General features: G+C 44.3%; 1 protein-coding gene across 2 annotated transcripts in view; it reads left to right on the forward strand.

The window, feature by feature from the left end:
- Positions 1–2964: 2964 nt before the first annotated feature.
- Positions 2965–26379, forward strand: part of RNF185 (ring finger protein 185) — a 28177-nt gene continuing 4762 nt past the window's right edge. The window contains exons 1-5 of one of the 2 annotated variants that reach the window (XM_020871641.2): positions 2965–3069; positions 15588–15810; positions 18883–18901; positions 21151–21263; positions 22689–22743. In XM_020871641.2, the coding sequence (XP_020727300.1) occupies positions 15635–15810; positions 18883–18901; positions 21151–21263; positions 22689–22743 (363 nt within the window). In that variant the 5' untranslated portion in view covers positions 2965–3069; positions 15588–15634. Of the gene's footprint in view, positions 3070–10263; positions 10843–15587; positions 15811–18882; positions 18902–21150; positions 21264–22688; positions 22744–26379 lie in introns of those variants that run through there. The other variant, XM_020871640.2, reaches the window with a different exon arrangement.

Raw genomic sequence — 26379 nt, forward strand, 5'->3', positions numbered from 1 at the left:
AAACAATCTGAAACTGTACATTTGAAACTAACACAATATATAAATCAACTATAGTTAAATAAGGAAGCAAGGTTTTTTGGATCGGAAGCTGTGTATGACTTGCTATCTTGATAAATCTTATCTAGAACAAGGCACTAGACAGAGACTAAAGCTGTAATTGATGAAGAAATAGCAATTTCTGTATAAGCCATAGTAGGGAAATACTTGGTCATTTTTGCGCTTTGGACAATGTTCTTTGCTTTGTCTGATTCAGGCATGATTATGGAAAGGCCTTGTTAATGTCTTGATCCATCACAGTCATGGAGTGGCCTTGTCTGATGTTGATGTTCTGTGATCTGCTTTTATGCTGAACCGGAGAACGGGAAGGGCTCCCTGTGAGTGTCAGCCTAGCTCCTGGATATCAGGGGCTGCTCTTCTGTTTCTCAGAGCCTGAACTCAAATCCAGGTTCACGTGACTAGAAACATCTCCTGTGTCCGCAGGAACTTGAAGAGAAGGATGGCGGATGAGGAATCTCATCTATGAGTTTATTTCATCTACTGCCTTCACCACCTAGTCAGACTCAACCCCTAAGACAGTCCCTGGGATAATGGTAGGCACTTAATAAATGTTTGTTGAATTAATGGAACAATGAGGATGGGTGTTAAGAACTCAAGAGAGCAATGTCTGAGTGCAAATTGCAGCTCTATCATCTTCCAGTATGTCATCTGAAAACTGTTAATTAAATGATAAAATTGCATAAGCTTTTAAAAGCTTTTCTTTACCATTTGTAAAGCAGAGGTAATGACCAAAACCATTCACAAAACCGCTGTGAGGATCAAATGAACCATTGCGTGCAATGTGCTTAGGCAAGCTCGGTAAACGTTTTCTATTAATATTTCCAAGCTAAGTAGCCCATTAGTTTTGTTATTGTATGTTTAATATTTTGTCTGCTAGGCATGAAAGCAAAGATCTTGTCTTCTTTTCTACTGCATCACCATGCCAAGCACACAAATGTTTCATACGTAAATAAGTAAATTGGCTAGGACCTGGGCCCTCCCTTCATTTTGAGGGTAAATTTTCATTTTTATATAATTTCTGTCAAGTGAAATAAAAACACACAGTATGACAGCAGTCAGCTTCAATTTTGGGGGGGACTTACTGAGGACTATAGCCCAGGGGGAGATAGCCTCTTAGAGGAACTGCTCTGAGGAATTGCTCTCAAATGGTAGTGGAGGTCAGTATATACGTGACTTTTATATCTGAAATCACATACATAAATTGTAAAATTTTATAAATCTAAAATAATTGTGTGTGCAATCAGGACTTCCCTGGTGGCTCAGTGGTAAAGAATCTGTCGGCTGATGCAAGAGATGCAGGTTCAATCCCTGGGTCAGGAAGATTCCCTGGAGAAGGAAATGGCAACTCACTCCAGTATTCTTGCCTGGGAAATTTCACAGGCAGAGAAACCTGGTGGGCTCCAGTCCATAGGGTCACAAAGAGTCGGACACAACTTACATGCAATCAAGTACACATCTTGATAGAAGTTTGCTGAAAGTCACGAGAAACACATATCTCAGTTAATGACAAATATTTTCCTAGGTATGATAAGATGCAAGTAGTTGGGCTCCTAAAATTTTCTCCTGAAAATACCTAACCATCTGAAGGCCTGTTCTGCCAGTTTTCCCAGTGTACAGAGTGCCTTATTTCTGATCTCCACCCCCAAACTCCTTTCTTTGTGTGTTGGAGGTCAGAGACTACAGTGGCTAATGACTCAATCTTCATAGAACCAGGTGTCAACAGACTTTCTTCAGTTGAAATTTAAAACTAAAAGAAAAGTTGCAAAAATTATGTAAGGAACTTCCACATATCCTTCACCTAGATTCATCACTTGTTTAGTATTTTGCCTCATTTGCTTATTCTCTCAATTTTATACATTTTTGGGGAATCATTCGAAATTAAGTTGGAAACATTGTGCCCTTTTACCCCTAAATAATTCAGGGAATATTTCCTAAGAAAAGGGGAGTTCTCTTAACATATAACAGCAATACTATGATCAAATGTAGAAATTTAAAAACTGATACAATTTGTATTAACAGCAAAACCACAATCCATATTCAAATTTGATCTCTTTCAGGAGGCACATGATCTTTACTTGACCTGTAACTGATGATGTTAACTCTGATCATTTTGATTCACTTGTCCTGCAAGCTTAACCTCTGCAAAATTTCTGTTTTCCCTTTGCAGTCAATAAGTAATTTATGGGAGACCCTTTACCATGTAACCATCCTGTTCCTCCAGGTTTACCATCCATTGCTGGTTTCCTAATTCCATCATATTCGATGGTCAGCATTCTACTAAAAGGTTTCCCAGGTGGCGCAGTGGTAAAGAATCCACCTGTCAATGCAGGAGAGGCAAGAGACATGGGTTCCATCCCCGGGGTGGGGAAGACCCCGTGGAGTAGGAAGTAGCAAGCCCGCTCCAGTATTCATGCCTTGAAAAATTCCATGGACAGCGGAGCCTGGTGGGCTACAGTTCATGGGGTCACAGAGTCCAACACGGCACACGCACACACACACGACACACACACCACATAGTCTACTAAAAGGAAGAATTTCCTCTCCTCCCCCATTTATTTAATCACTTTTTTATTTATATCAGTAAAGACTCACTGGGTTACCATTTTAGTCAATCAGTTATACTCTGTTACTCTCATCATGTATTTTGCTCAAATTGGGCCAATTTGGCCATTGGATCTTCAAGTTAGCTCATGTGTCCTTTGATATATTCTCGTCAGTCTGATTCCCATCATCCTTACACATTCCGTTCCAAAATGTTCCAAGCTTGTCTGACGCTTTCCGTGGTCACACCTTGGCTTTCTCAAAGGATTCCAGACAGTCCTTGTGGGGTTTTTTTTTGGCTTCCTCCGGGCAGGCGGAACCTTAGAGCCCAGGATCTGGCCCGGAGCACAGCGCAGCGGACCAACCTCTTCCTGTTTTGGCCGGAAGTTCATCGGAAAGCGGCGGCTCTGCGTCAGCTGACCAGAGTCTGCGTAGGAGTGCTCCGAGGTCCGGCCGGACAGACTGACCCAGGTAAGAGACTGGCTGAGGGACCGAGGGGCTGACAGGCTGGGGCGGCCTTTGCGGCGTTAACTGAGCAGAGGCAGGTACATAATGGGTTAGGGGGTCAACTTGGGGCAGTCCAGGTTGAGGGACGGGGACCGGTTTCCGCCCTCACTGGGCGCACGGACTTCGACACTTGAGCCCAGGAGCGCAGCAGACTTCAAGCCCGACTCTGGCCCAGGCCCTCCTTTCCGGAAGGGAGTTCAGGATTATGTTGTGGTCTTTTGTCCACTGATTACAGTTTGGGGAAACTGAAGGCTTAGTAGAGAGAAGGCTCCCACAAACTCCCCTCTCCAGTCAGGAACTCACTCTTGACTCCCAGTCGAGGCCGATTCTCATGTGGGGGGTGCTTTTAATGAGTTTGCCCCCAGTGGAGAGGCCGAGGCCGGGAAGCGGGCTGAATAGAGTTGGGCTTGGGAGTAAGAGACCAGAGCTGGAGACTTCGCCGCCAACAGCCAGTTGTGCTTTCTGCGCCAAGTCCTTTCCCCTTACCAGGCCTGTTTTCCTCGTTTGTAAAACAGGGCAGTGTTTCTCTAAATACGGTTCTCACAGCCTATGCTTTGAAATGCCGTGGGGTGCATACTTCACAGTTCCGGACTCAAATAAGAGCTCTGATTTAGAATCTGGGTTGGAACCAGGGAAACTGCATTTTGAACATACTGCTTGGGGGTCCTTTGCACACCCATGTTTGAAGCCCACTGACGGTAAGTGCTTTCTTGCTGTGGGTTCTAGATATCCATTCTTTGCTTTTAGCAACTGGAACTCCTTCAGTGTCTTTGAAAGTGGGTGGGGTGGTGTTTAGCCCAGAAAAGAGAGCAATGGAAGGGAACTGTCATCAAAAGCATTGTTACAGTGAAGAGAGCTTCCACTTCATCTTTGCTGTTGAAAGAGGCAGAAACTAGGACCAATAGCTGGATTCTACAGGAAGACAAGATTTTAATAAAAGAACTTAAGGCTGGTCACAGGGGACCAGCAATGGAATGGATGCCTCCAGAGGTGGTGTACTCTTGTCGAAGGAGTTTTTAGATGAAAGTCCTTTTCAACTTTAAAGTGTCTAATTCTAAGTAGTTATTTTGAGTCTTCTCTGGTGCTGACTTCTTTTTTTTTTCTGCCCTCTTTTCTTAACATCTACGTACCCCAGCCTACATCTCCTAAAAGTGAGGCCAGTGGATCTGAATTTATGTAATCTCTTCCTTGTTCTGTGTACCATTCTTTTCAAGGACTTTGGAATGGCCCATCTGATCAGGGCCATTAATGTTTGTTGAATGAATAACTAAGAAAGGTCCCCACTCCCTCGGTTTGGAGCTTATTGTCTTAGAACAACTTGGAAATGAATCTGAAGACTTTTTGATTATGAGGAAAAACCAGTAAACTCTTTGGACTCAGCTGAGGAGCCTGTGTATGAAAGACCCCCTTGAGGTTGTTCAAGCCAGCCTCCCCCCAGCCCCAGGACATAAATCCCTCTTCTTCTCTCAAGCAATGTGTTGTTATAGATGATGTGTCTACTGAGAAAATTTTTGCAATCTCTTGGCTAACTTCAGCATTTAAAACCAGTTCTTTGATGGACTTGACTTGCCAGTGCATCCTCACCCGTAATCTGCAGATAATGCTTCTAGCATTGCTCTTAGTACTCTTCTTAGTATCTTTCGTTTTCTAATTAAACGTTAAAGCTCCTTATTTTGTGATTTACAAAACTCCAAGCAGATCACTTTTTAAAAACCAGTTAGAATGCTTAGGTTGCCATATGGAACAGAGGTTCCTTATTATGACCCAATCCTGCTGACATGCCTTTGCCAAAAAAGGTTGGATTTGAGCCAGGACTTGCTGCTTGTGTTTATTCTTCCTCCCTTTTTTGTGTTTCCTAGAATTTTTTTTAAAGTTGTGAAGTGCTTATTCAGATGTTATCCAGGTGCTGAGTAAAATGGTTTTAATTTGGTGGTGTCTTTAAAACTTTTCAGTCTGAAATTTTCCTTTTAAAAAAGTAACTTAATCAGCATTTCCACAGTGTGTTCTTCAGGCCGCTAGTCTGAAGAGAAGCCTCTGAAAAAAGTATTCTGTGATTAAAGTAAGTTTGGAAAAAGCTAGGTATGATTATCCCTTCTTAGAGCTTCTCGGTGTGTAGTATCTTGTCAAAGGCACTGAGATGTCGATAAGAAATGTGCCTAACCTTGTTTAATCTAGTGTTGCCGAACTTAATTGATGTGAAGCACTTTTTTTTTTTTTTTTTGAGTAATTGAAGCACACTGGCAAATTCTGACCTAGAGCGGGAGTCTGCAGTCTGGGGCCCAGATCTGACCCCACTGCCTGTTTTTGTGTGGCCTGTGAGCTGGGAATGGTTTTTTACATTTTTTAATGGTGTAGATTACATCCAAAGAGGAAGAATATTTTGTGATATGTGAAGATTATAAGAAAATCAAAGTTTCTATAAATAAAGCTTTATTGGAACACAGCCACATCCGTTAATTTACATACTGTTTTTGGCAGCAGAGTTGAGTAATTGCCCCCAAAACCATATGATCTGCTAAAACTATTTACTATACAGTGCTTTTCAGAAAAAAATTTGTCAACCGCTGACCTGCTCCATATACTTTTTTTTCTTTTTATTTTGAAATGATTTTAGACTTCCAAAAATAATACATAAACTTCAATCGTACTCTTAACCCAACTGTCCGTAATGTTAACATTTACATAACCATAATAAAATTATCTAATAAATTTAGCATAAATACAGTATTACTAACTAATCTGTGGGCTTTATTCAAGTTTTGCCATTTGTTTCACTAATATCCTTTTTCTGTTCCAGAATCCAATCCAGTTTCCCACATTGCATTTAGTATCAAGTCTTCTTAGTCTCTTCAATCTGAAACAGTTACTCAGTCTTTTTTGGCTTTCATGAATGTAAACTTTTTTTAAAAAGGTAACTTTATTTATTTATTCATTTATTTTTGGCTGTTCTGGGTCTTTATTGATGTGTGGACTTTTCTCTAGTTGCAGAGAGTGGGGGCGACTCTCCAGGTGTGGTGTGTGGGCTTCTTCTTGTGCTGGCTTCTCTTGTTGCAAAGCACTGGCTCTAGGCTTTCAGGCTGGAGTAGTTGGGGCAAGTGGTTTTAGTAGTTGCGGCTTATAGACTCTAGAGCACAGGCTCAATAGCTGTGGTGCACAGGTTTAATTACTTCTTGGCATCTGTGATATTCCTGGATCAGTGCAGTGCCTCCTGCATTGGCAAGTAGATTCTTTACCACGGAGGCACCAGGGAAGCCTGACTGTAAATTTTTGAAGAGAACGGGTCAATTTTTTTGTAGATGTCTCTCAATTTTTTTGGGGGGGGGAGTGGGATAACATTCACATATCATGAAATTCATCACTTTAATGTGTGAATGTTCACAAAACTATGCGGCCTTCACCGCTGTTTGAATTCCAGAGTATTTTCATCACCCCAAGAAGAATCTCTGTACATGTTAGCAGTTTCTCCCTATTCTTCCCCCTTCCCGTCCCCTGACAGCCACTAATCTGGAATCATGTAATATGTGGCCTTTTGTTTCTGGCTTCTTTGATTAAGCATAATGTTTTAGAGTTCATCCATGTCATAGCATGTGTCAGTACTGCATTCCTTTTTATGGCTGAGTAATATTCCACTGCGTGGATGTACTGTGTTTTGTTAGTTGTCAGTTGATTGACATTTGTTTCTGCCTTTTAGTTGTTATGACATGCTGCTCTGAACATTCATGTGCAAAGTTTTGTTTGAACATATTTTGAATTCTTTTAGATGTGTATACCTAGGAGTGGAATTGCTAGGTCATATGGCAACTCTGTTTTTTAACTTTTTGAGGACCTGCCTAACTGCTTTCTACAGCACCTCACCATTTTATATTTTCATTACCAATATATGAGAATTCCATTTTGTGCATGCCCTGTTCAACACTTGTTTTTGTCCTTTATTATTTTATTACTTTTTTCCACCCTAGTGGGTGTGATGTGGCATCTCATTGTAGTTTTATTTGCATTTCCCGTTTCCCTAAGGCTTGATTATGTCAAATAACTTTTCACGTGCATATTGGACATCCTTGTATCTTCTTTGGAAATGTCTATTCAGACCCTTAGTCCTTTTGTAATTGAGTTACTTGTCATCATGTACAATTTTGCATGTAAATATTCAGAGTTTGCAGATCCCTTCAAACCCCTTGAAGTAATTCAGAGTGAGCTGAACTGCAAAGTCTGAGGCAATGCCAGTAACTCCCTGATCTGAATGCAGTTGTATTTGGTTATGTTGAAGGGGCTTCCCCAGTGGCTTAGCGGTGAAGAATTCTGCCAGTGCAGCAGATGTGGGTTCCATCTCTGGGTTGGGAAGATCTCCTGGAGGAGAAAATGGCAACCCACTTCAGTATTCTTGCCTGAAAAATCCCATGGACAGAGTAGCCTGATGGGCTACAGTTCATGGGGTCGCCAAAGAGTCAGGCACAACTGAGTGACTGAGCATGAAGTTCAGAGTAAGTTGCTGTTTAAAACTGCTGACCAGTCAGAGCTTGGTTCAGCCCCAACTGCTGCTGACTGTGCAGAGCTGGGATGGCCACGTCCAGTGAAAGGGGGTACCGCAGCCTCACCCCAGACGTGATAAGAGCACTAGGAGATGCTGTCATTCGGGAGCTACTCTTGTGTTTGTCTGGTTACAGGCAGAGACTCGAGGAGTCAGAGGTAGTTGGCAACATTGGGACCGGTGGCAGAGCTACCAGTGCCCTCATGCATCTCTTGACTCCAAAATATTCGGCTCTCATGAGACTGTCTGGAAAACACACACACACCAGTAATTCTTCTTTGTTCTTTTAATTAAAAACAATTTTTAATGTCCATTTTTTAAGTCTTGAAAATTTGTTACAGTATTGATTCTGTTTTATGTTTTGGCTTTTTTAAATTTTTTGGTCAAAGGCATGTGGGATCTTAGCTCCCCAACCAGTGATCGAGCCTGCACCCCCTATATTGGAAGGTGGAGTCTTAGTCTCTGGACCGCCAGGGAAGTCCCCACACCAGTAATTCTGATTGTGAAAGTAATTTGTGCTCATACTAGACATTTTGCAGAGTACAGAAACTGCCAGACAGTTTTCCGCAGCAGCCGAACCATTTTACATTCCAACACAAGTGCACAAGGGTTTAAATTTTTCCACCTCCTCACCAACTCTTGTGATCTTTTTTTTTTTTTAGAAAGTAGCCATCCTAGTGGGTATGAGATGGCATGTCACAGTTTTAATTTGCATCTCCCACATAATTAGTGATGTTGAGCATCTTCTCGTGTTGTTATTGGCCATTCGTATATGTTCTTTGGGGAAATGTCTTTTGAAGTCCTCTGCCCATGTTTGGATTAGATTGTTCATTTTTTTGCTGTTGATTTTTAAGAGTTCTCTATATATTCAGTATATTGATCCCTCAGATACGTGACTGGCAGATACTTTCTCCCACTCTGTAAGTTGCTTTCTTACTCTGTTGATAATGTTTTTTGGTTGTTTTTTTTTTTCCTTTGGCCTTATGGCTTGTGGGATCTCCGTTCCTTGGCCAGGGATTGAACCCAGGCTACAGAGGTGAAAGTGCCAAATCCTAACCACTAGACAGGGAACTCCCCTGATCTGTCTTATACACGCTTTCCTGATGGTCCTCCTTAGGACCTTAGGAGAAGTGGGATCATTGTTTTTCTGATGTATATGCCGACGTTATTAAAACTCTTAGAAACTTTTCTTGTTAACTAGTTAAATCTTGTTGACCTTATTCATTTTCTTGATATTCTATCTTTAGAGTTTTTCAGAGGTCCTCAGTTTCAGATAAAATTTGAATTAGTGAGATTTTGTAGAATCTGAATTGAATAAGAATTCACTGGCCATGTGAAAACAAAAACAGAACTCTCACTTTGAAAAGTTTTTGGATGACAAAGGAAGGACAAACACAATCACCCCATTTGCAGTTGAGGACCCTGGCCTAGTTGAGAGGTCCAGCTGAGAGCATCAGACTAGGCCCTCTGGCTCTAGATTGTTCCTCTCACTGTATTATACTAGAAATTCGCCATGCTTAACTAGGACCTGTCCACTCTGAAGATCTTTCTTTGATACAGTGTTTTATCCAGTTATATTGGTTTGAACTGAAATTGTCAAATTTACTTTGTTTATTGACGTATATTTATTGAATATGTACTGTGTGTCAGGTACTGTGCATGTGACTCTAGGAGGTGTTTAACTAGAGTGAGCAAGACAGTTCAGTGAATAATTGATCCTGTGTGTGAGTAGTGTTAACCTCTGATACTGATCGGTACTAATCTGGGGAAACCTGAACTTTTTATGGTCCCATGTCCATAATCTTTTTTTTTTTCTTTCATTTGTTGAAGAGTTTTGGACAATGCTTAAGGAAAAAATTACTCTAAAACAGTTATATAACATTTCCAGTTCTGAAAAACATCACTGAATAATGTCTTGTGCTTTTAGGACACTGATTTTCTACAGCTTTAGTTGGCTACATTGACTCGTCTTGAGTTGTACAGTTCAGAGTACTCCTGAGCATCAGATCCATCAACCCACACACATTTATGAGGTGCTCTTGAGGTGTCTAGCCCTGTGCTGAGTAAGGCACTTAGAATCTGGGTCTGGACTTGAAAGGACACACAGATAAATCATCGAGGTACTTAATTAGGCACATTGGCTTGGGAGTTGAAAACTTTGACCGGCTCTGTGACCGTGGGCAAATGACCTAACTACTCTGTGCCTCAATCTAACATCCCAGGGGATGCTATATATATGGTAGCGAGTGTTTACCTTGAAGGCAGGTTGTAAAGATTAAATAAGACAGTTCATGTAAAGGGCTGAGCACAGTGTCAGCTGATGGTACTCATAGTGACAGTAGATATAACAGTGGCTTCCTGATTGTAACACTGCTAGGGGAAATCTGATCTTGCCCAGGTCAAAAATTGTGTCCTGTTCTGGATTTCCTCATACACAGTTCTGCTGTCTCACCTACAGTGCCTTCAAGGAACAATGCTCATTCAGAAAGGGAAGTTTTGACTCATTCATTCAGCAAATTAATCAAATAAATACCTGCTGACTGCATAGCTCCGTCGGAAGTGTGAAGAAGCAGTTACACCTTCAGTGTGCCCTGTGAAACGTAACAGTGGACGGGGATTAACTCTGCCAGCCCTCACTGTTTTCTCTCTTTAATCCCTGTGAGCTAGCTGCGAGACCAAAACTCCACTTAGACGCCAAAATTTTAGAGCCTGGTTTCTGTGTGTTCCGAGTTCAATCATCTTACTCAGATTTCCTTCCACTCTAACCTTCTGTGAGTGTGATGTCGACATTCTTAGAATCCGGGTCCCCTCTCTGCCTGTGTGTCCAGCTGCAGCCTGATGAGCCGTGAAGACAGGCTGGGGCTCACCACTGTTCCCGACAGAAGACTTCTGTGTGAACACGTATCTGCCCACAGAAACAAGACCTCTGCTGGATCACCTCTCACATCATGCTAGTTATTTATCATCCAAATCTGTAACCTTCTTAGTTAGAACCGACGTTTCCAGATGCCTCTGTACACTCTGGTCAAGGAATTCTTAGAGTTAAAGGGGCAGAGAAGGAAGATTATGCATTCCTGCAGTTTTCTCTAGGACCTGAGAACTGAGCACAAGAGTACTGCAAAGAGATTTCTTCACGAGCTCACGTTCCCTGGTTGTTCCTTCGGGGATATGCAACTCTCGCTTTCTCTCTTCTGCTTCATTCCTGTGAGGTAAGCCAGGCCAGCTCTGGGAAGGTCGTAGGAGTTGAGGCTGCTTGGTCAGCCAACTCCAGCTGCCAGGCTTGGCGTTCCCAAGGGATCATGGAGTGTTACAAACCTGCCTTAGTCCCAGCATTATGTGTGGTGCCTTGGACATCTCAGATTTAGAGATGTTTTTCAGAGCAAGGTGTGAACTTGTTCTTTAAATGATCAGCTTTGTCACGGATTGTCCAGGTGCTGGCTGGTCTGAGATCTCAGCAGATTTGTCCCTGCCTCCCCCCACCCCGTGAGTTGACCTGACCTCTCCGTGGTCCCTGTGGACTGTAGCTGGGGATTGGGCATTCTGAAGGACAAGCCTTGAGGTTATCGTCTCTCCAAACTGCTTTCTGGTAGAGTTCTCTTATTTGAGAGCTGATTTTCCAGAACTCTTCATCAGAATCATCTGGAGTGGACTGTGGGCCCACTTACTTAAAATACATGTTCTTGGGACTTTACCTGATAGTCCGTTGCTAAGACTCCTCGCTCCCAATGCAGGGGACCCGGGTTCAGTCCCTGGTCAGGGAATTAGATTCCACATGCTGCAACTAAAGATCTTACAACAAAGATCAAAGATCCCACCATCCAGTTCCAGGTCCTGTTTAAATCACTGAGGGAGTCTAGGAACCAGATCTCTGGGAGGATGCCTTGTTTAGGAAAAACAGGCAAGTTTAATGGAGCTCCTTGTTAAGGATTCTTACAGTTAGCTCCTATTCTAGACTCCAGGGACTCAGCATGGTCTTGCTCTTCTTTAAGACTCCGTCACCCCGAGTGGTAGCACTGGGCCTCGATTATAGCTGGAGTAGAGATCCTTTGGTCTCAGGCATAGATGGATGAAGGGTGAGTTTGCTTTACAATCACTGCAAAGAACAAAAAAGAGGAATGCATTTGAGGAAAAGCAAAGACCAGATGTTTAATTTTGTAAAGCTGCATGTTAAAGGGGGAATAGGTAAGAGTGGAAAGATTGCTGATGTGTTGGAAAGTCTGAATTGGGCACAGAATTACATGTGCAGTGGCCTGACCTTGGGCAGGTCCTCTGACATCTCTGGTCTGATGTCCTCTGTAAAGTGGAGTGAGAATCAGAAGCGGTAGTAGATGTGAATGTGCTTTGAAAACAGGAAAGTGCGTTCAGATCAGGAGTGAAGAACCGGTAGGGGTAGGGACAAGGGCACATAACTGATTACTGCAGGGCTCCTCTGTGGTCAGGTCCAAATCAAGGCCCTGTAGGGACCAGGCCAGCTTTCAGCAGGATGGCAGCTTGCATATGCCCGGGGTCTACTTCCTCTCCACTCTATCCAGTTCCTGAGCTGACAGGGCCCTCTGTTCTCTAGACCAGTGTCCCAGAGGCTCTGTCCACATCGCGTTCTGCAGGTGCTCAGTGAACGGCCCCAGGGAAGGCAGCTCATCTCTGCCCTGCTGACCTGGTGTGGTGAGGCTCCTGTGCCTGAGGGAAGGCAGGAGGTGGGGAGAGGAGGCTCTGGGGATGGGGCCCAGGGTACGTTGCAGAGAGAGCTTATGTGAGCAGCCGGCTGGGAGTTGACTGAAACCAGTATGCGTGTCTGCACCCACTCACTCAGCCAATATTTGAGTGCCTACTAGGATAAAGCTCTAGAGCTTAGATCAGTCTGCTAAGAATTAGAATGAAAGTGATAGTCTACCTAGAGTCGGGACCTGCCGGCCTGTCCCAGTGCCTGGCCTGCTGCAGGACTGCTATTCCCTGCAAACTCTGAGGTCACCTGTCACTGTCCCCTGGCCATTCCTACCCTGACGCCTGCCCTGACCCCAATTGTCCCCTTAGGCCTCTGTAGGAAATGTGCTGTGTGGAGCCTTTATAGGGCCAGTGAGTGGAGAGGGCAGTGAGCCAGGATCAGTGGATGTATATGCATCTCCCCATAGCAGCAGCCCCCTCCTACGTTGGTGGCTTCTCCAGGTTACTGTGTTATCTCATACGGCCACCTAAGCAGCCTGTAGGAGGTGTGACATTTTCATTTTTTGGGTGAGATAAGATATTCAAGCCATCAAGGCCCTTACTCAGGGCTACACGGCTGGTCAGTGTGGGGCCAGGACTTCAGCTCAGAACTCTCAGGTTTGGGAACTGAAACATCAGGGGGAAAGTCTTTTAAGTGCGTTGTTATTGTCTGACTTTAGAATACTGGTAAAAATGTCCGTATTATAAACAGGGAGGACCTCTGACCCCCACCTGCAAGGTTCCCCAGCCCTCCTAATCCTAGAAATCACTGTTGATAGTTTATAGTGTAGACATTTTCTTTGTGAATGTGTGGATGTATACTCATTAATATAATTTATTTCTTCTCACCTAAATAAACTCATAAATGTATTCTTCTGCAGCCTGACCTCTTTGGAAAGTACCTTTTATTATGGAAAATTTTCAGGCACACATAAACTAATGCGATGAATCCACATTCATCATCCAGCTCCAACAACCATCAACTTCCTCGTTCTTGTTTCATCTTTTCTCTCCACTTTCACTTTTCCCCCTCGAGTCCTTTAAAGCAGGTCCCAAACATTTTATCATTCTTTCATAAAGACTTAATCATACATATCTAGCAGGTGAAAAAACTTTAAATATGCCAGTATCATAACCAATAAAATTAACAATAATTCTTTAATATAAACTAATGCCCATGCTACGTCGGTTTTTGTCATCCATCTCACAAATGTCTTTATACAGGTGGTTTGTGTGAGTCTGGCTCCAGTGAGACCCGCATGCTGCCAGTGGTTGGTTTGTCTCAAGTCTCAGTTTATAACTCCATGCTGTTTATTTTTTGGAGAACTTAGGTTACTTGTCCTGTAGAAACTCCCACATTCTGACTTTGCTGGTTGCAGCTCCCTGGAGTTGTTTAACACGTGCATCTGTGCCCCGTATTTTCTGTAAGTCGTCATTTGTTTTACAGACTTGACTGGAGTCTGTGTTCTCAGGCGAGGACGCTTTGTTGTTGGTGCTGTGTGCTTCCTGTTGCATCACATCGGGCAACTGTCATTAAGATCCATCGGTGAACCTGACTGACAGTTGTCTTTCCATATCTGTACACATGGTCCTTAATTTAAAAATAATTTTTTGTTAGGAAACACACGTGTCAGGGTACTTGAGTTGGAATGACAAAGAAAGGCCATAATGGGGCCCTCACAGACAGGCTCCATGCTGTGAAGAAGACAGCAGATGTGTGGAGAGGAGGAAGCCCTGGACCACGGGGAAGGGCATGGAGCTGAGGCCAGCACGGCGCTGTGCTGCTGGCAGCCAGCTGCTCTTCTGGGACATTATGCAAAATGATGTAACTGAGTGAAAAAGTGGCGGTGAGCTGTCTGCCTCTCCCTGCTCAAGTCGCTGAGCTGCTGGCGTGGTGCGGGGTGCTCGTGGACGCAGAGTTCCAAGTCCGTGGTGTGTAGGAAGGCTCTGGGCCTGAAAAGACTGTGGCTTTTTGGTGCTTATCTCCTGGTACCCTGAAAGCTGAAATCAGGGAGGTCTTCTGTTGCTCCAGCGGTGAGTCCCAGACTTGTGGTGGGCCTACCTGCGCTGGAGAGAGCGAGCGAGATGGCCTGGAGCAGCAGCCTCAGAACGGGAGGGGCACCTGGAGACCAGGAAGTCCAGTGCCTCAGTTTACAGATGAGGAAACCGTGGCCCAGAAAGGGGGTGGGGTTTCAACATCACCTAGCGAGTGGTCTTGGAACCACTACAAGCAAGCTTGAGGCTCATCTGTGACCTGCATCCAAGCCTCTGATTCTCTGACTGGTAGCCAGCTAGCATTTCCCCCTTGGAGTTTCTGAGGTGACAGATTCTTACTCAGCACCCAGAATTTCTGAGTATCCTCTGGTGGCGTTCTTGTGCTTGTTCTTGTTCAACTCCTGGTGGATCTTTGACCTGGAGGCGGTCATGAACGGTGGTCTGTTTCTCCCCCGTGTGGTGCCCAGCTTGGTCTGTGGTGGTGCAGTGGTGGTGTGAATACAGACTGTCAGGAGTCCCAGCCTCAGCTCCACATCCACTAGTCAGCCGAGAGGTCTCATGCTGCAGTTTCCTGAGGGATAAAATCTTTTCCGTCATTACGTTTATATTTATTTTTTTACTTACGGTAGGTGATACTGATTTTCTATTTTCAGCATGGATGTAAGTCTTCTCTTTATTGAAAGTTGGTAGATTTAAACAAAATAAGGTAGATAGGATTCCACCCTAGCGGAAGGGAAAATGCAAAAGATGGCAGTGTGGAAAATGTTGGACCAGATGACTTTTTTGGTCCTTGCCAGTTTCCTAACCTTTCACGGCTCCAGGGTGTTCTTTGTATTCTGGTATGTGCTATTCACAATCCTCTGGCCTGAGCAGACTCACCCACCAACATAGAGGCTGTCCAGAGTTAAGAGGACTGCCTGTGAACTTTTGGTCTGATTGATCATGTATTTATCACTTGGGCATTTACCCGGGAGAATGGAAAGACACTGAGACAGGGTCCTGGTTCCAGCGGAGGCCGTCTTCCATTTGTGCACTGTGTTATTTACATAGTCCATTCTGGGCTACATTCACGGAAAGTTTCTGAGTCATTTTTCTCTGGCTGACACCCCACGACTGGCACCCTCTGCCACTTCTAGGAAGTCTCAGGGGTTCAGTCATAATCTGAACTTCCAGAAGTGAGAGAAGATGGGGGTGTTGGTGTGGAGGGGGCCACAGGGAGTGGGCTGCAGAAATGGGCAATCATGTCTCTGCCTTTTAGGGTTTCCCTGGGGAGAATCATCACTCGGAGCTTGCTGACAGCCAAGGATGGCAAGCAAGGGGCCCTCGGCTTCTGCGTCCCCTGAAAACTCCAGTGCAGGGGGGCCCAGCGGCAGCAGCAATGGCGCTGGTGAGAGCGGAGGCCAGGACAGCACTTTTGAGTGCAACATCTGCTTGGACACAGCCAAGGACGCTGTCATCAGCCTGTGCGGCCACCTCTTCTGGTCAGTACCCCTTCCATTCTTCTGGGGAACATGTGCCAAGTTTAAAAAGCTTGTAGCCATGGACAGCTTTGCAGCATTTTGGGTCCTGATATACTCAGGCCCAAAGGCAGGAGGCCTGGGTTCTCATCCCTGCTGTGCTGCTAATAAACTGAGTGACCCTGGACAGGTTCTGTCCCCACCCTGGGCTCCCTGTCCCCATCGCTAAAGTGACAGTGCTCCCCATTTAATGAGCACTACTCCATACCCACTTGCCGCCCTGAGCCAAGAGGCAGTTCAGCACAATGGTCCTGAGCAAGGACCTTGCCCTGAATCCTGACTCTGCCACTTTCCTCCAGTGACCATGGGCAAGGTGCTTCCTCACACAGTGCTTCATTTTATAGGATTGTTTCGGAGCATTCAGTGACTTAGAAGAGCACGTGGTAAATGTTATGTTTTGGCTGTGATCCTAATGTCTGTTACCATATTTTATGTATATCAAAATGAAGTGGCAGAGTCAATGTCCATTTCAGCCTTGGTGCTTACAGAAGCCCCTCCTGGCTCTGAGAATCTGGGTGAATGTCAAGATTTTATTGATTTATTCTTTTCCTCTTGCTTTTGAGCTGGACCCTGAGGGGCAAATTAGGGGAACTAGAGGGATGAGAGTGCCAGCCAGGTAAGGTGCAGAGCATGGCACCTGAGGCAGGCAGTTTGAGTGGTCGGGTTCATGTGAGACCTGAAGCTGCTGTGTGGGCAGGGGAGTATTAGAAGCAAGATGGTTAGAGGAGAATTGGGCCAGATTGTCAAACTTAGATTTGACTGAGCAGAACATGGAGCTGTTGAATATTTTTGAGCAGAGGAGTGGTGTGAAGAAAGGATCATTTAAAAGATAAAGACCATTACAGTATACTAACACATATATATGGAATTTAGAAAGATGGTAACGATAACCCTATATGCAAAACAGAAAAAGAGACACAAATGTATAGAACAGACTTTTGGACTCTGTGGGAGAAGGGAGGGTGGGATGTTTCAAGAGAACAGCATCGAAACATGTATATTATCTAGGGTGAAACAGATCACCGGCCCAGGTTGGATGCATGAGACAAGTGCTCGGACCTGGTGCACTGGGAAGACCCAGAGGGATCAGGCGGAGAGGGAGGTGGGAAAGGGGGATCGGGATGGGGAATACATGTAAAACCATGGCTGATTCTTGTCAGTGTATGACAAAAACCACTACAATATTGTAAAGTAATTAGCCTCCAACTAATAAAAAAATAATAAATAAATAAAAATAATGTGTTAGTAAGTTTAAATTGGCAGCAGAGAAAAGGATAAATTTATTAGTGATTTTTTTTTTTAGGAGGTTTTTGCTCTGATTATTAAGTTTTATGCAAAAACTTTGTCATCAGCCCTCTCTTAGAAATGGAAGATATTCTAGTTTTGTGACTCAGGTATCATAAAACCAAGATTTGAAAAAAATTAAGAATTCAGTCAGGGTACCGTTGGAAAGAACAGATTCAAAAATGAAACAGATGCTTCCAACCCGAGTGGTTTGTCCCCAAGCAAATCTGCTGTCCTTACTCTGTACCCCCTTCCTTGTCTGTGAAACAGAAACAGTTGCAGTCCCTCGAAGGTTAGTGTGATGACTGTTGACACGGATACAGGAAGAGTCGTTCAGCCACAGCCCGGCACACAGTGGTGGTTTATTGCCTGGGAGTGACCATCATCATTGTTAGAATCCAGAATTTTTCCTGGAGAGGCACCCCGTCTTCTCCCCTGCAGCCTGTGAGGGAAGCTGCCACAGTTTGGGGTGCCCTCTGCTCTGTTGGGAATGGAGTTGCAGGGTTAATGTTGGAGTCAAGTGTCTGTCATGTCCAGGGAGGTTATGTGTCTGGGTTGTGAGGCTGAAGTGTTGTTCAGTAATTGGGAAAGGAATTATCCTCTGAGTCCAGAGAAGATAGGTTATGTCTGCCTTTTCTGCTGTTCTAGCACCTGTAGGCATGCAGTAAGTACTCGTTAGTTGAGTGGATGAATGAATGAAGAGAGAGACTAAATCTGGAGGTAGAGTAAGTTTCCCTTCAGTTCTGTGAATGTCTTTTGTGCCCAGTGCTGGGCAGTAGAGGGACAGGAGACTGGAAGCCAGAAGACGTCTGTTTTATTTACTTCTGACTGTGCTGCATCTCCGCTGCTGAGCAGGCTTTTCTCTCATTGCAGATGGCAGGCTGTAGGATGCTCAGGCTTCAGCAGTTGTGGTGCATGAGCTTAGTTGCTCTGTGGCATGTGGGATCTTCCCGGATCAGGGATTGAACCCATGTCTCCTGCATTGGCAGGACGATTCTTTACCACTGAGCCAGGGAAGCCCAGACTTCTGTTTTAGTCCTGGTGCCACAGGCAAGTGGTTTCATGTTTCAGAGTTTGGTTTCTTCGTTTGTACAATGAGAAATCAGGCAGCAATCTCTCCCTAAGCTGGAGGTGGACCTTTCTGCCAAGCATTGTCCCAGTCTTGCCATTATTTCAAGATGTCTTTACAGTGCACTTGAACTTTTAAGCTGCTTCCTGCCTGCAGCGCTCTCAGGGCTGAGGACAGCCTAAAGATTTTGTTAAACTGGGTCCAGATCCCACCTTCCTTGTGAGGCTGAGGAGGCTGTGAACGCACTGAAGTTGAGTCTAAAATAGGACATGTGTGTGTGCATGTGTGTGAGGATGCCCCCGTGAACTTCCCTGCACAGAGGATCTTTAGCTTTTTTTGGTTTCCTTCAGAGGTTGTAACCCCCCGCAGGTCGATTTGTAGAGAAGCTGGGTTTGGGATGGTCTGGAACCTGGGGATCTTCATAAGTAGTGGGGCTCCGAGGGTAGAGACTAGGATCTTGTCTCCATTGCTTCCCTTGCTCTGTGGCTTTAGCTCAGTCTTCCTAGTTTCTGATACCAGCAATCCCCACAGACCCTCAGTGGGTTTCAGTGCTCCTCAGTTCAATCCTTTTGCCCCTTTTTCTGCTCCCACGTTACCCAGTGTTTCTATTAATGAAATCATTTTTTTACCTTTCCCCCTTTCTCTTTCTCCTTGATGAATGGTTGCCCTGGGGACTCTTGCAGTTGGCCGTGTTTACATCAGGTAAGATGCATTTCATTTTACTTTGTCTTTCATCAGCTGTGGTTGCACAAGACACCCCTGGTCTCAGGAGACTGCTGTCAGCAGCTGCAATCTCCCCTGCTTGTGGGCTCATTTGCCTGCTTTCCCCCCCAACTCTGTGTGTACACCTGCCTGCTGACAGCCACTTGATGAAACAGGAGGTCAGTGGCGTCCCAGTTGGGATGCTCCTGACTTTGCTACCAGTGGCCTTTGTGGCTTTGGCAAGCTGCTCCTCTCTGGGTCTCATTCCCTCATGTATAAATCAGGTTGGATGTGATAGTATGTTAGATTTTATTGTTGGGATTGTGCTTCTATAAAAAGTACCTCCCATCATATCAACAATATTTCTAGCCTTAAAGACCTTGAAAATACTAGGAAGGGGAGAACTCTTTTGGTCTCAATGGAGAGCTTCTATGAGAGGGAAGAAGTCTGTTTTCCCGGCATCTGATTATTATGAAAACCAGTTAGTAAGTCTTCTCCAAGACCCAGGCGCCTGCTTGGTGGGACAGAGCGGGGCCTGGCTGGCTGTGAATAATCTCTGCTGGCTGACAGTCTCGATGGTTGTTGGCAGTCAAGCCCTGTACTCGTAGGTGGCTTGGGAATGTAGGGGGAGGTTAGAAGTTCCAGACCGCTGGAGCCTCCGAATCTGAATGGGAGAAGCAGAGGAAGCAAGAGGGCTTTCCACTGCGTTTCCGGCTCTGCATTCTGACCCCAGGGGAACCGGGTAGAGCACGTCCGTTCTAAATCAATAGAGAGCACGCAGCGCACTTTCATGCTTTTGACAGTAAAATAAAGGCAATAGGATATAAAGTCATCGGATGCTACGTTCTCCTTGCCCTGAAGTTCTAGATTCACATTTATGTGATAAACTACATACCACTGTGTCTAAAGGTACCATTTATGCTTTAAGATAAATATTGAGTGTGTGTGTATGTGTGTGTATATATATACAGAGAGAGATTATAAATAAGTATCTAATGTCTACAAAGACACTAATGTATTTTTATTTTAATTCTGTTTTTGAGAAAATTAAACAAAATTATTTTAATACAACCAGGGAAAGGACCTAGAAAACTCAAAACGGGATTGTTGTTTTTAATTTTGAAAGAAGTAGTTGAATGCAAAAATTAAAGTGCATAAAAAGCACTAAGCAAATTTAGATAATAAGAAAAATCTATCCTTAGCACATAGTAAATAACCATGGTCAATTTATGTCTAAATACTGATGACTAAGGTACATAGTTGTTGAGGAAATGCTGTAAAAACAAGAAACAGAAAAATATAACTGTCAGGATCATACAATTGATCTGTTAGGGGAGGTGGAGTTTGTTATATTGGGACTTCCTGGGGTCCAACGGTTAAGACTCTGTGCTCCCAATGCAGGGGGTGGGGATTCAATCCCTGGTCGGGAAACAGATCCTACATAACACAGGGCATGGCCAAAAAGAAAAATAAAGTTTGTTACACTTAGGTATGCGTGCTCAGTTATGTCTGATTCTTTGCGACTCCATGGACTATAGCCCGCCAGGCTCCTCTGTCTATGGAATTTCCCAAGCAAGAATACTGGAGTGGGTTGCCATTTTCTTCTTGGAGGATCTTCCCCACCCAGGGATTGAACCTACATCTCCTGCTTGGTAGGTGGATTCTTTACCACTATGACACCTGTGACTCAGACAGTAAAGCGTCTGTCTAAAATGCGGGAGACCCGGGTTCAATTCCTGGGTTGGGAAGATCCCCTGGAGAAGGAAATGGCAATCCACTCCAGTACTGTTGCCTGGAAAATCCCATGGACGGAGGAGCCTGGTAGGCTACAGTCCATGGGGTCGCAAAGAGTTGGACACGGCTGAGCGACTTCACTTTCACTTTGCAGTTTCTATGACACCTGGGAAACCCTTGTTATATCTACAACCTAACCTGAGACTAGATCTGTCAGACCTCTTGACACAGCTCCAGGCCTGCAGTTTCTTCCTGCTGGGAAGCCCCATGAGAGAATGAAGCATTAGAAAGCCTGTTTAATTATGATGGCATTTAAAGGTAGTTTTGATTGCATCACTAGTAAATATTTATCAAGTGCCAGGTGCAAGATGAGAGACTTGGGTTCTTTGAGATGTTCCTTGCTGGTGCTCATGTTTCCAGCGTGGGGCCTCTGGTCCCTGTAGCCCCCCTGCTGGCTCTGACGGACCACCCTGGTGGGCTTGTTCCCTTCATGCACTTTTCTTTCCTGCTTGCAGTGGTTGGAGACGAGACCTAACAGACAGGTGTGTCCAGTTTGCAAAGCTGGCATCAGCCGCGACAAGGTCATTCCGCTCTATGGCAGGGGCAGCACCGGGCAGCAGGACCCCAGGTGAGTCCATGGGGCCCCCTTACTGCTCCCCGTGGACGCAGACTCACTTCCACTCAGCATCCCTCACCCCCACCCTTTAGTAGGTGCTTAGAGACCCTCAGTTTCCAGGCGCTTGGGATCCAGGTGGGAGTCAGCCAGGAGGGGAGCAGAGCCAGGTTACCACTTGCTGGGCTGTAGCACAGACGTGCCCGGAGCACCTGCTCGTGGGCAGGTCGTGTGTGGGCAGCATGCTGGACCCCACCGCTGCAGGTGTGCAGAGTGCCGCGAGGGAGCCTGGGAAGCAGGGGTCCAGCGGGAGGACCTGCAGGGAGGCGGTGGCTGTAGCAGTGACGTAGAGTCAGCGGGAGGGAACGGGACTGGGGGGCTTTCTGGGCCTGAGATTTCTGGAGCTGGAGGCATGAGCAGGTCTGGCACGCTGCAGACACCAGTACTGAGAGCCCGCATGGTGTGGTGCATGCACGCGCGCACACACACACACTCTCTTCCTGCAGCTCCTCCCCCACACACTCTCTCTCTCTCTTCCTGCATCACGCACACACAGACACACACAGACTCTCTCTCTCTCTTCCCCCCAAACTTTCTGCAGCGTCTCTCAACCTTCCGCCCCACTCCAGCATACCCTGTACCCAGACACATTGACCTTCCCTTAAGGGACACCCTTTCACCTTCATGAGCCTTTGTATTTATTGCCCCTTTGCCCTCTCTTCCCTGTCGGTCCTGCTCAACTCCCCTCTCCTCCTCTAAATTCTCCATCTTTAATGAGCAGCCCTAAAGTCACCTCCTTGAAGCCGCCTTTCCTCCCCTCTTTAGTCGCTTGCACCCTGCTCCATTTAGTTGGCACCTCCATTAAAGAAGCCCCTTCTATACGGTAGTGTGATTGGCTGTAGCCCCCTTTAATCCACAAGCATCTCAGAAGTAGGGTCTGTCAGAGCCTACTGCCTGATGGGTAATAAGCCCTCAGTCCAGTATTTGTAGGGTGAGGGATGGGAGGGGCCAGGACCCAGAGGCAAGAGAAGCGTGTGAAGTACTTCCCAAGGGTAGTGGAGAGCTGAAGGTGGTGGGGCGGAACAGAGAGACCTGAACCTCAGCCCTCTCTGCTGATAGGCCGCCTTCTGTTCCAGCTCGGACCCACTGGCAGTCGTAACCAGTCTGGGTCCAGCTCTTTACTAGAGGAGTAAGCCAAGAGCAATGTGATGAGCATCTTGTAGGAAGTGGATTTTCTCTCTGGTTTTCTATACACTAGGGAAAGGCAATTGCAGGTAGCACAGAGTTGATACCTGTGATCAGTTGATCTGACTTGGCATTGGTTCATGTGCAGGGCATGAAAAGGGGCCCTGGCCTTGACCTTATTGGTGAAGGGCTCCCCCACTCAGGAAACAGATCAAAGCATTTCCTAATGGACTGACTTTATACCATTTCTTTCAGAGAGAAGACCCCTCCCCGTCCTCAAGGGCAGAGGCCAGAGCCAGAGAACAGAGGGGTAAGGAAATTTCTAGAACAAACCTTCTTGAAATGAGCCCCTGGCTTTAGAAGTTTCCCTCTTGGCCTTACACTTTTTCTCCTTGATTACAAAAGTAAAGGAAAATTTGAAAAATACAGGAACGAAAAGAGGGGAGAAAATAACTTGTAATCACACCATCCAGAGATAACCACTGGAAACATTTTGGTCTGTTTTTTTTTTTCTATAATTATCTGTGTACACAAACTTTATAGATTTATTTATGTGTGTGTATCTTTTACAGATAAATCTGTTTGTATACATGTGTTTTTATTCTTATAGCATTTGGCTCCTGTTTTGTAACCTTCTTTTAAAATTTTATTCTTTTTTTTTAATTAAAAAATTTATTTTTGAAAATATTTATTTTAAAAATTTTATTTAATGCCTTCTGTATGCTGGGCATTAATCTAGGCACTGGTGATGTACATAGTGAACATACTAAAGATCCTTGTGTCTATGGAGTTCATAGGCATCCCTGGGAGATATTTCAGGTTCAGTTCCAGACTACCACAGTAAAGTGAGTATCACAGTAAAGCAAGTCACACAATTTTTTTGGTATTCCCAGTGTGTATAAAAGTTATGTTTACACTATAGTCTCTTAAATGTGTAATAAGTAGACATAATTTTTAGACAGTAAATTAAATTATGGCCCAAAAAAAGTATATACTTCAATTAAGAAATACTTTATTGCTAAAAAATGCTATTATCTGAATCTTCAGCAAGTCTTAGTAGTAACACAAAAGATCACTGATCGTAGATCATCGTAACAAATATAATAATGAACAAGTTTGGAATATTGCGAGAATTAGCAAAATATGATAAATTGAACAAATGCTGTTGGAAAAATGGTGCCTGTAGACAGACTTAATGCAGGGTTGCCATAACCTTCCATTTGTAAAAAAACACAGTGTCTGTGAAGCACAGTAAAGCAAGGCACAATACAGTGAGAAATATCCTCAGAGGGAGGGGTTTGTAATGATGTATCTTGAGATTTTGCATCAGTAATATTTTACTTAATTGGCCGTTTAAGTGTTCAGATGGACTTAATGTAATTTATTTAATCCTTTGGATTGAATGGATATCTAAGTGCTTCCTTTTCTTTTTTATATTTAAAAAATACTCTGATGAATTTTTTTTTTTGGCCACACTGCACAGCCAGCTTGTAGGATCTTAGTTCCCCAACCAGGGATTGAACCCAGGCCCTCGGCAGTGAAAACACCAAGTCCTAACTACTGGACCACCAGAGAATTCCCCCTTTGATGAATTTATAAATTTTTTGCAGGTTCATGATTACTGGGATAAATTCTTAGAAGTAGAGTTACTGGATTAAAAATTTTCACATTTAAATTTGCACAAAACAAGTATATTTCATTTCCCCATCTTCTCTTCGTCTGTGTGCTTGTGTATGTATATTTTTATGTAGCCATTAGCATTCTGCTTTCTTTTTCAAGAAAATTTTTTTTTATTTTAAATTTTTTATTTTAAATTTTTTATTTTGTATTGGGGTATAGCTGATTACCAATGCTAAAATTTAATTTTGACAACATTTTCCATGATGTTCTTAGTGTCCTCTTTATTAGTTTTAATAATAATAAAAAAATACTTATTTCATTGAATTTTGAGGCATTATAATTTGGTTTTTTTCATTGAAGGACCTTTTAGTTGCTTTCAGATTGAGGATCTTAATAACAGCAGTGAACACTTGACGGATGATTATTATATGTAAAGAACTTTATGTTAAGGCTTTATATGTATGATTTTTTTTTTTTTGGTATGATCTTATTTAAACCTCACATCAACCCACTGAACAAAAGAGGAGACTGAGACTTGTGAAGTGACTTGTCCAGGGCCACACAAACAAAGCTGAAACCTAGACCAGGCTTATATTGAGGTCCTGGCTCTTGACTACCAGATGACCCCATGTTAACTGTCCCAGGCTTTGGTCCCCGGCAGAGCATTGCTGCTAACACAGTCATCCGAGGCCCCAGGAAGGCGGAGGCCCTGGCTGTGAAAACTGCGATGCACCTCTGATGTCGACCAGCATCCACTCACAGCTGCCAGGCAGGCTTTGCCTTCTCTGCCCCAGAAGCATAAGCCCACCACATGCAAGGACTTGTGGGGTTACACAGATGTTGCTGGAAGTGGGGCTAGAGGGTCAGTTCTTGGGCTGGCCCTGAATGAGGTGGTGGTTCCTGATGAAACTGTTGCACCTTTCTGGGTAAGGCTGCCCTGGTCCTGGGAGCCCTCAGACTCCACCAGGCTGGCTCTGAGTCGGAGGCTTTTCTGTACCAAGGAGATGGAAACCAGTTGTTTTCCTTCCCTGTACATTTGCCCTCTTATCAAAATCAGCTGTTAGGCTTTATAGGTAGTGCTGCCCAGCAGGAACTTCAGAGCAGGTGCCAGGCTACACTCGGTAGGGATGGGGCAGCCACTTCCCTGACCTTCGAAAGACTCACACGTGCAGGCCAGTCAGCTTTTTGTGGAGAGCAGTTAGCCCAACAATTTTTCTTACTAAAATTATTTTAAAATCATTTGTTCTAAGGATCTACCCACAGATGCAGAGGAGGAGAGTTTTTTTAAGATGTGCACAATAATTAAGAACATGGCGGGGGAAGGGGGGCGGTTCACGTGGTTAAGACTCTGCACTTCTGTTACAGGGGGCTCGGAATCGATCCCTGGTCGGGAAACTTAAGATCCCAAATGCCGCTCAGTGCTGCCAAAAAAATAAAAGAAAAACAATATGCTTTGGGACTTTGCTGGTGGTTCAGTGGCTAAAACTCTGAGCTCCCAAGGCAGGGGGCCCAGGTGCCATCCCTAGTCAGGAAACTGGATCCCACATGCCACAACTAGCGCAAACCTGGTGCAGCCAAATATTAAAAAAGGAAAAAAAGAGCATGGACTTTCAGACCGTATTGATCTAGTTTCAGCTCTAAACCCTACCCCTTACCAGCTGTGTGACCTTGGTCAAGTTATTTCACTTCTGAGCCTTGGTTTGTTCACCTGTGAATGTGGGTGATGCTGATGTAAGAATTAAATGTGATTTGAATATCCCAGTGCTTCACTTGGTGCCCAGCACAAAGTTGGCACTTAGAAAATAGGAGTTAACCTATTTACAGTATTTCAGTTCCTGCTGAATCTTTTCATGTGAAAGATGATGCCGTGTAGAACACATTATAGAGAAAAAAACTGAGGATGATACCAGACTGCAGACAGTGATCATTGCAGGGAGGAGTTAGGAAGTGGAGGGTGAACAAGGAGATCTCTGACTTTCTATGTCATTTATTCCTATAATATGTGAATTTCTCATAGCAGGCATATATTACTTTTGTAATCAGGAGAAAAAGTGTTTTGAAGTCTTAAAATTCTCTGTGACAATATTAAAAGAAAAATTTGAGGGAAAATACTTATCCATATCTTTTCTACCTGTGTACATATTGTCTTATACTTGTGATCATGGTGTGCAAACAGTTTTATCTGATAACTTGTCAGAAGAGTCTTTCTATGTTCCTACATAGTCATTGTACCGTTCTTTGGGAGGATGTATGGAAATTTTGATCATGGTCTCCATTGTTGGCTAATTATGGTTCCACTTTCTTTTGCTGTTACAGATAGTGTGTA

Source organism: Odocoileus virginianus, chromosome 12, assembly GCF_023699985.2.
Source record: "Odocoileus virginianus isolate 20LAN1187 ecotype Illinois chromosome 12, Ovbor_1.2, whole genome shotgun sequence".
Lineage (NCBI taxonomy): Eukaryota > Metazoa > Chordata > Mammalia > Artiodactyla > Cervidae > Odocoileus > Odocoileus virginianus.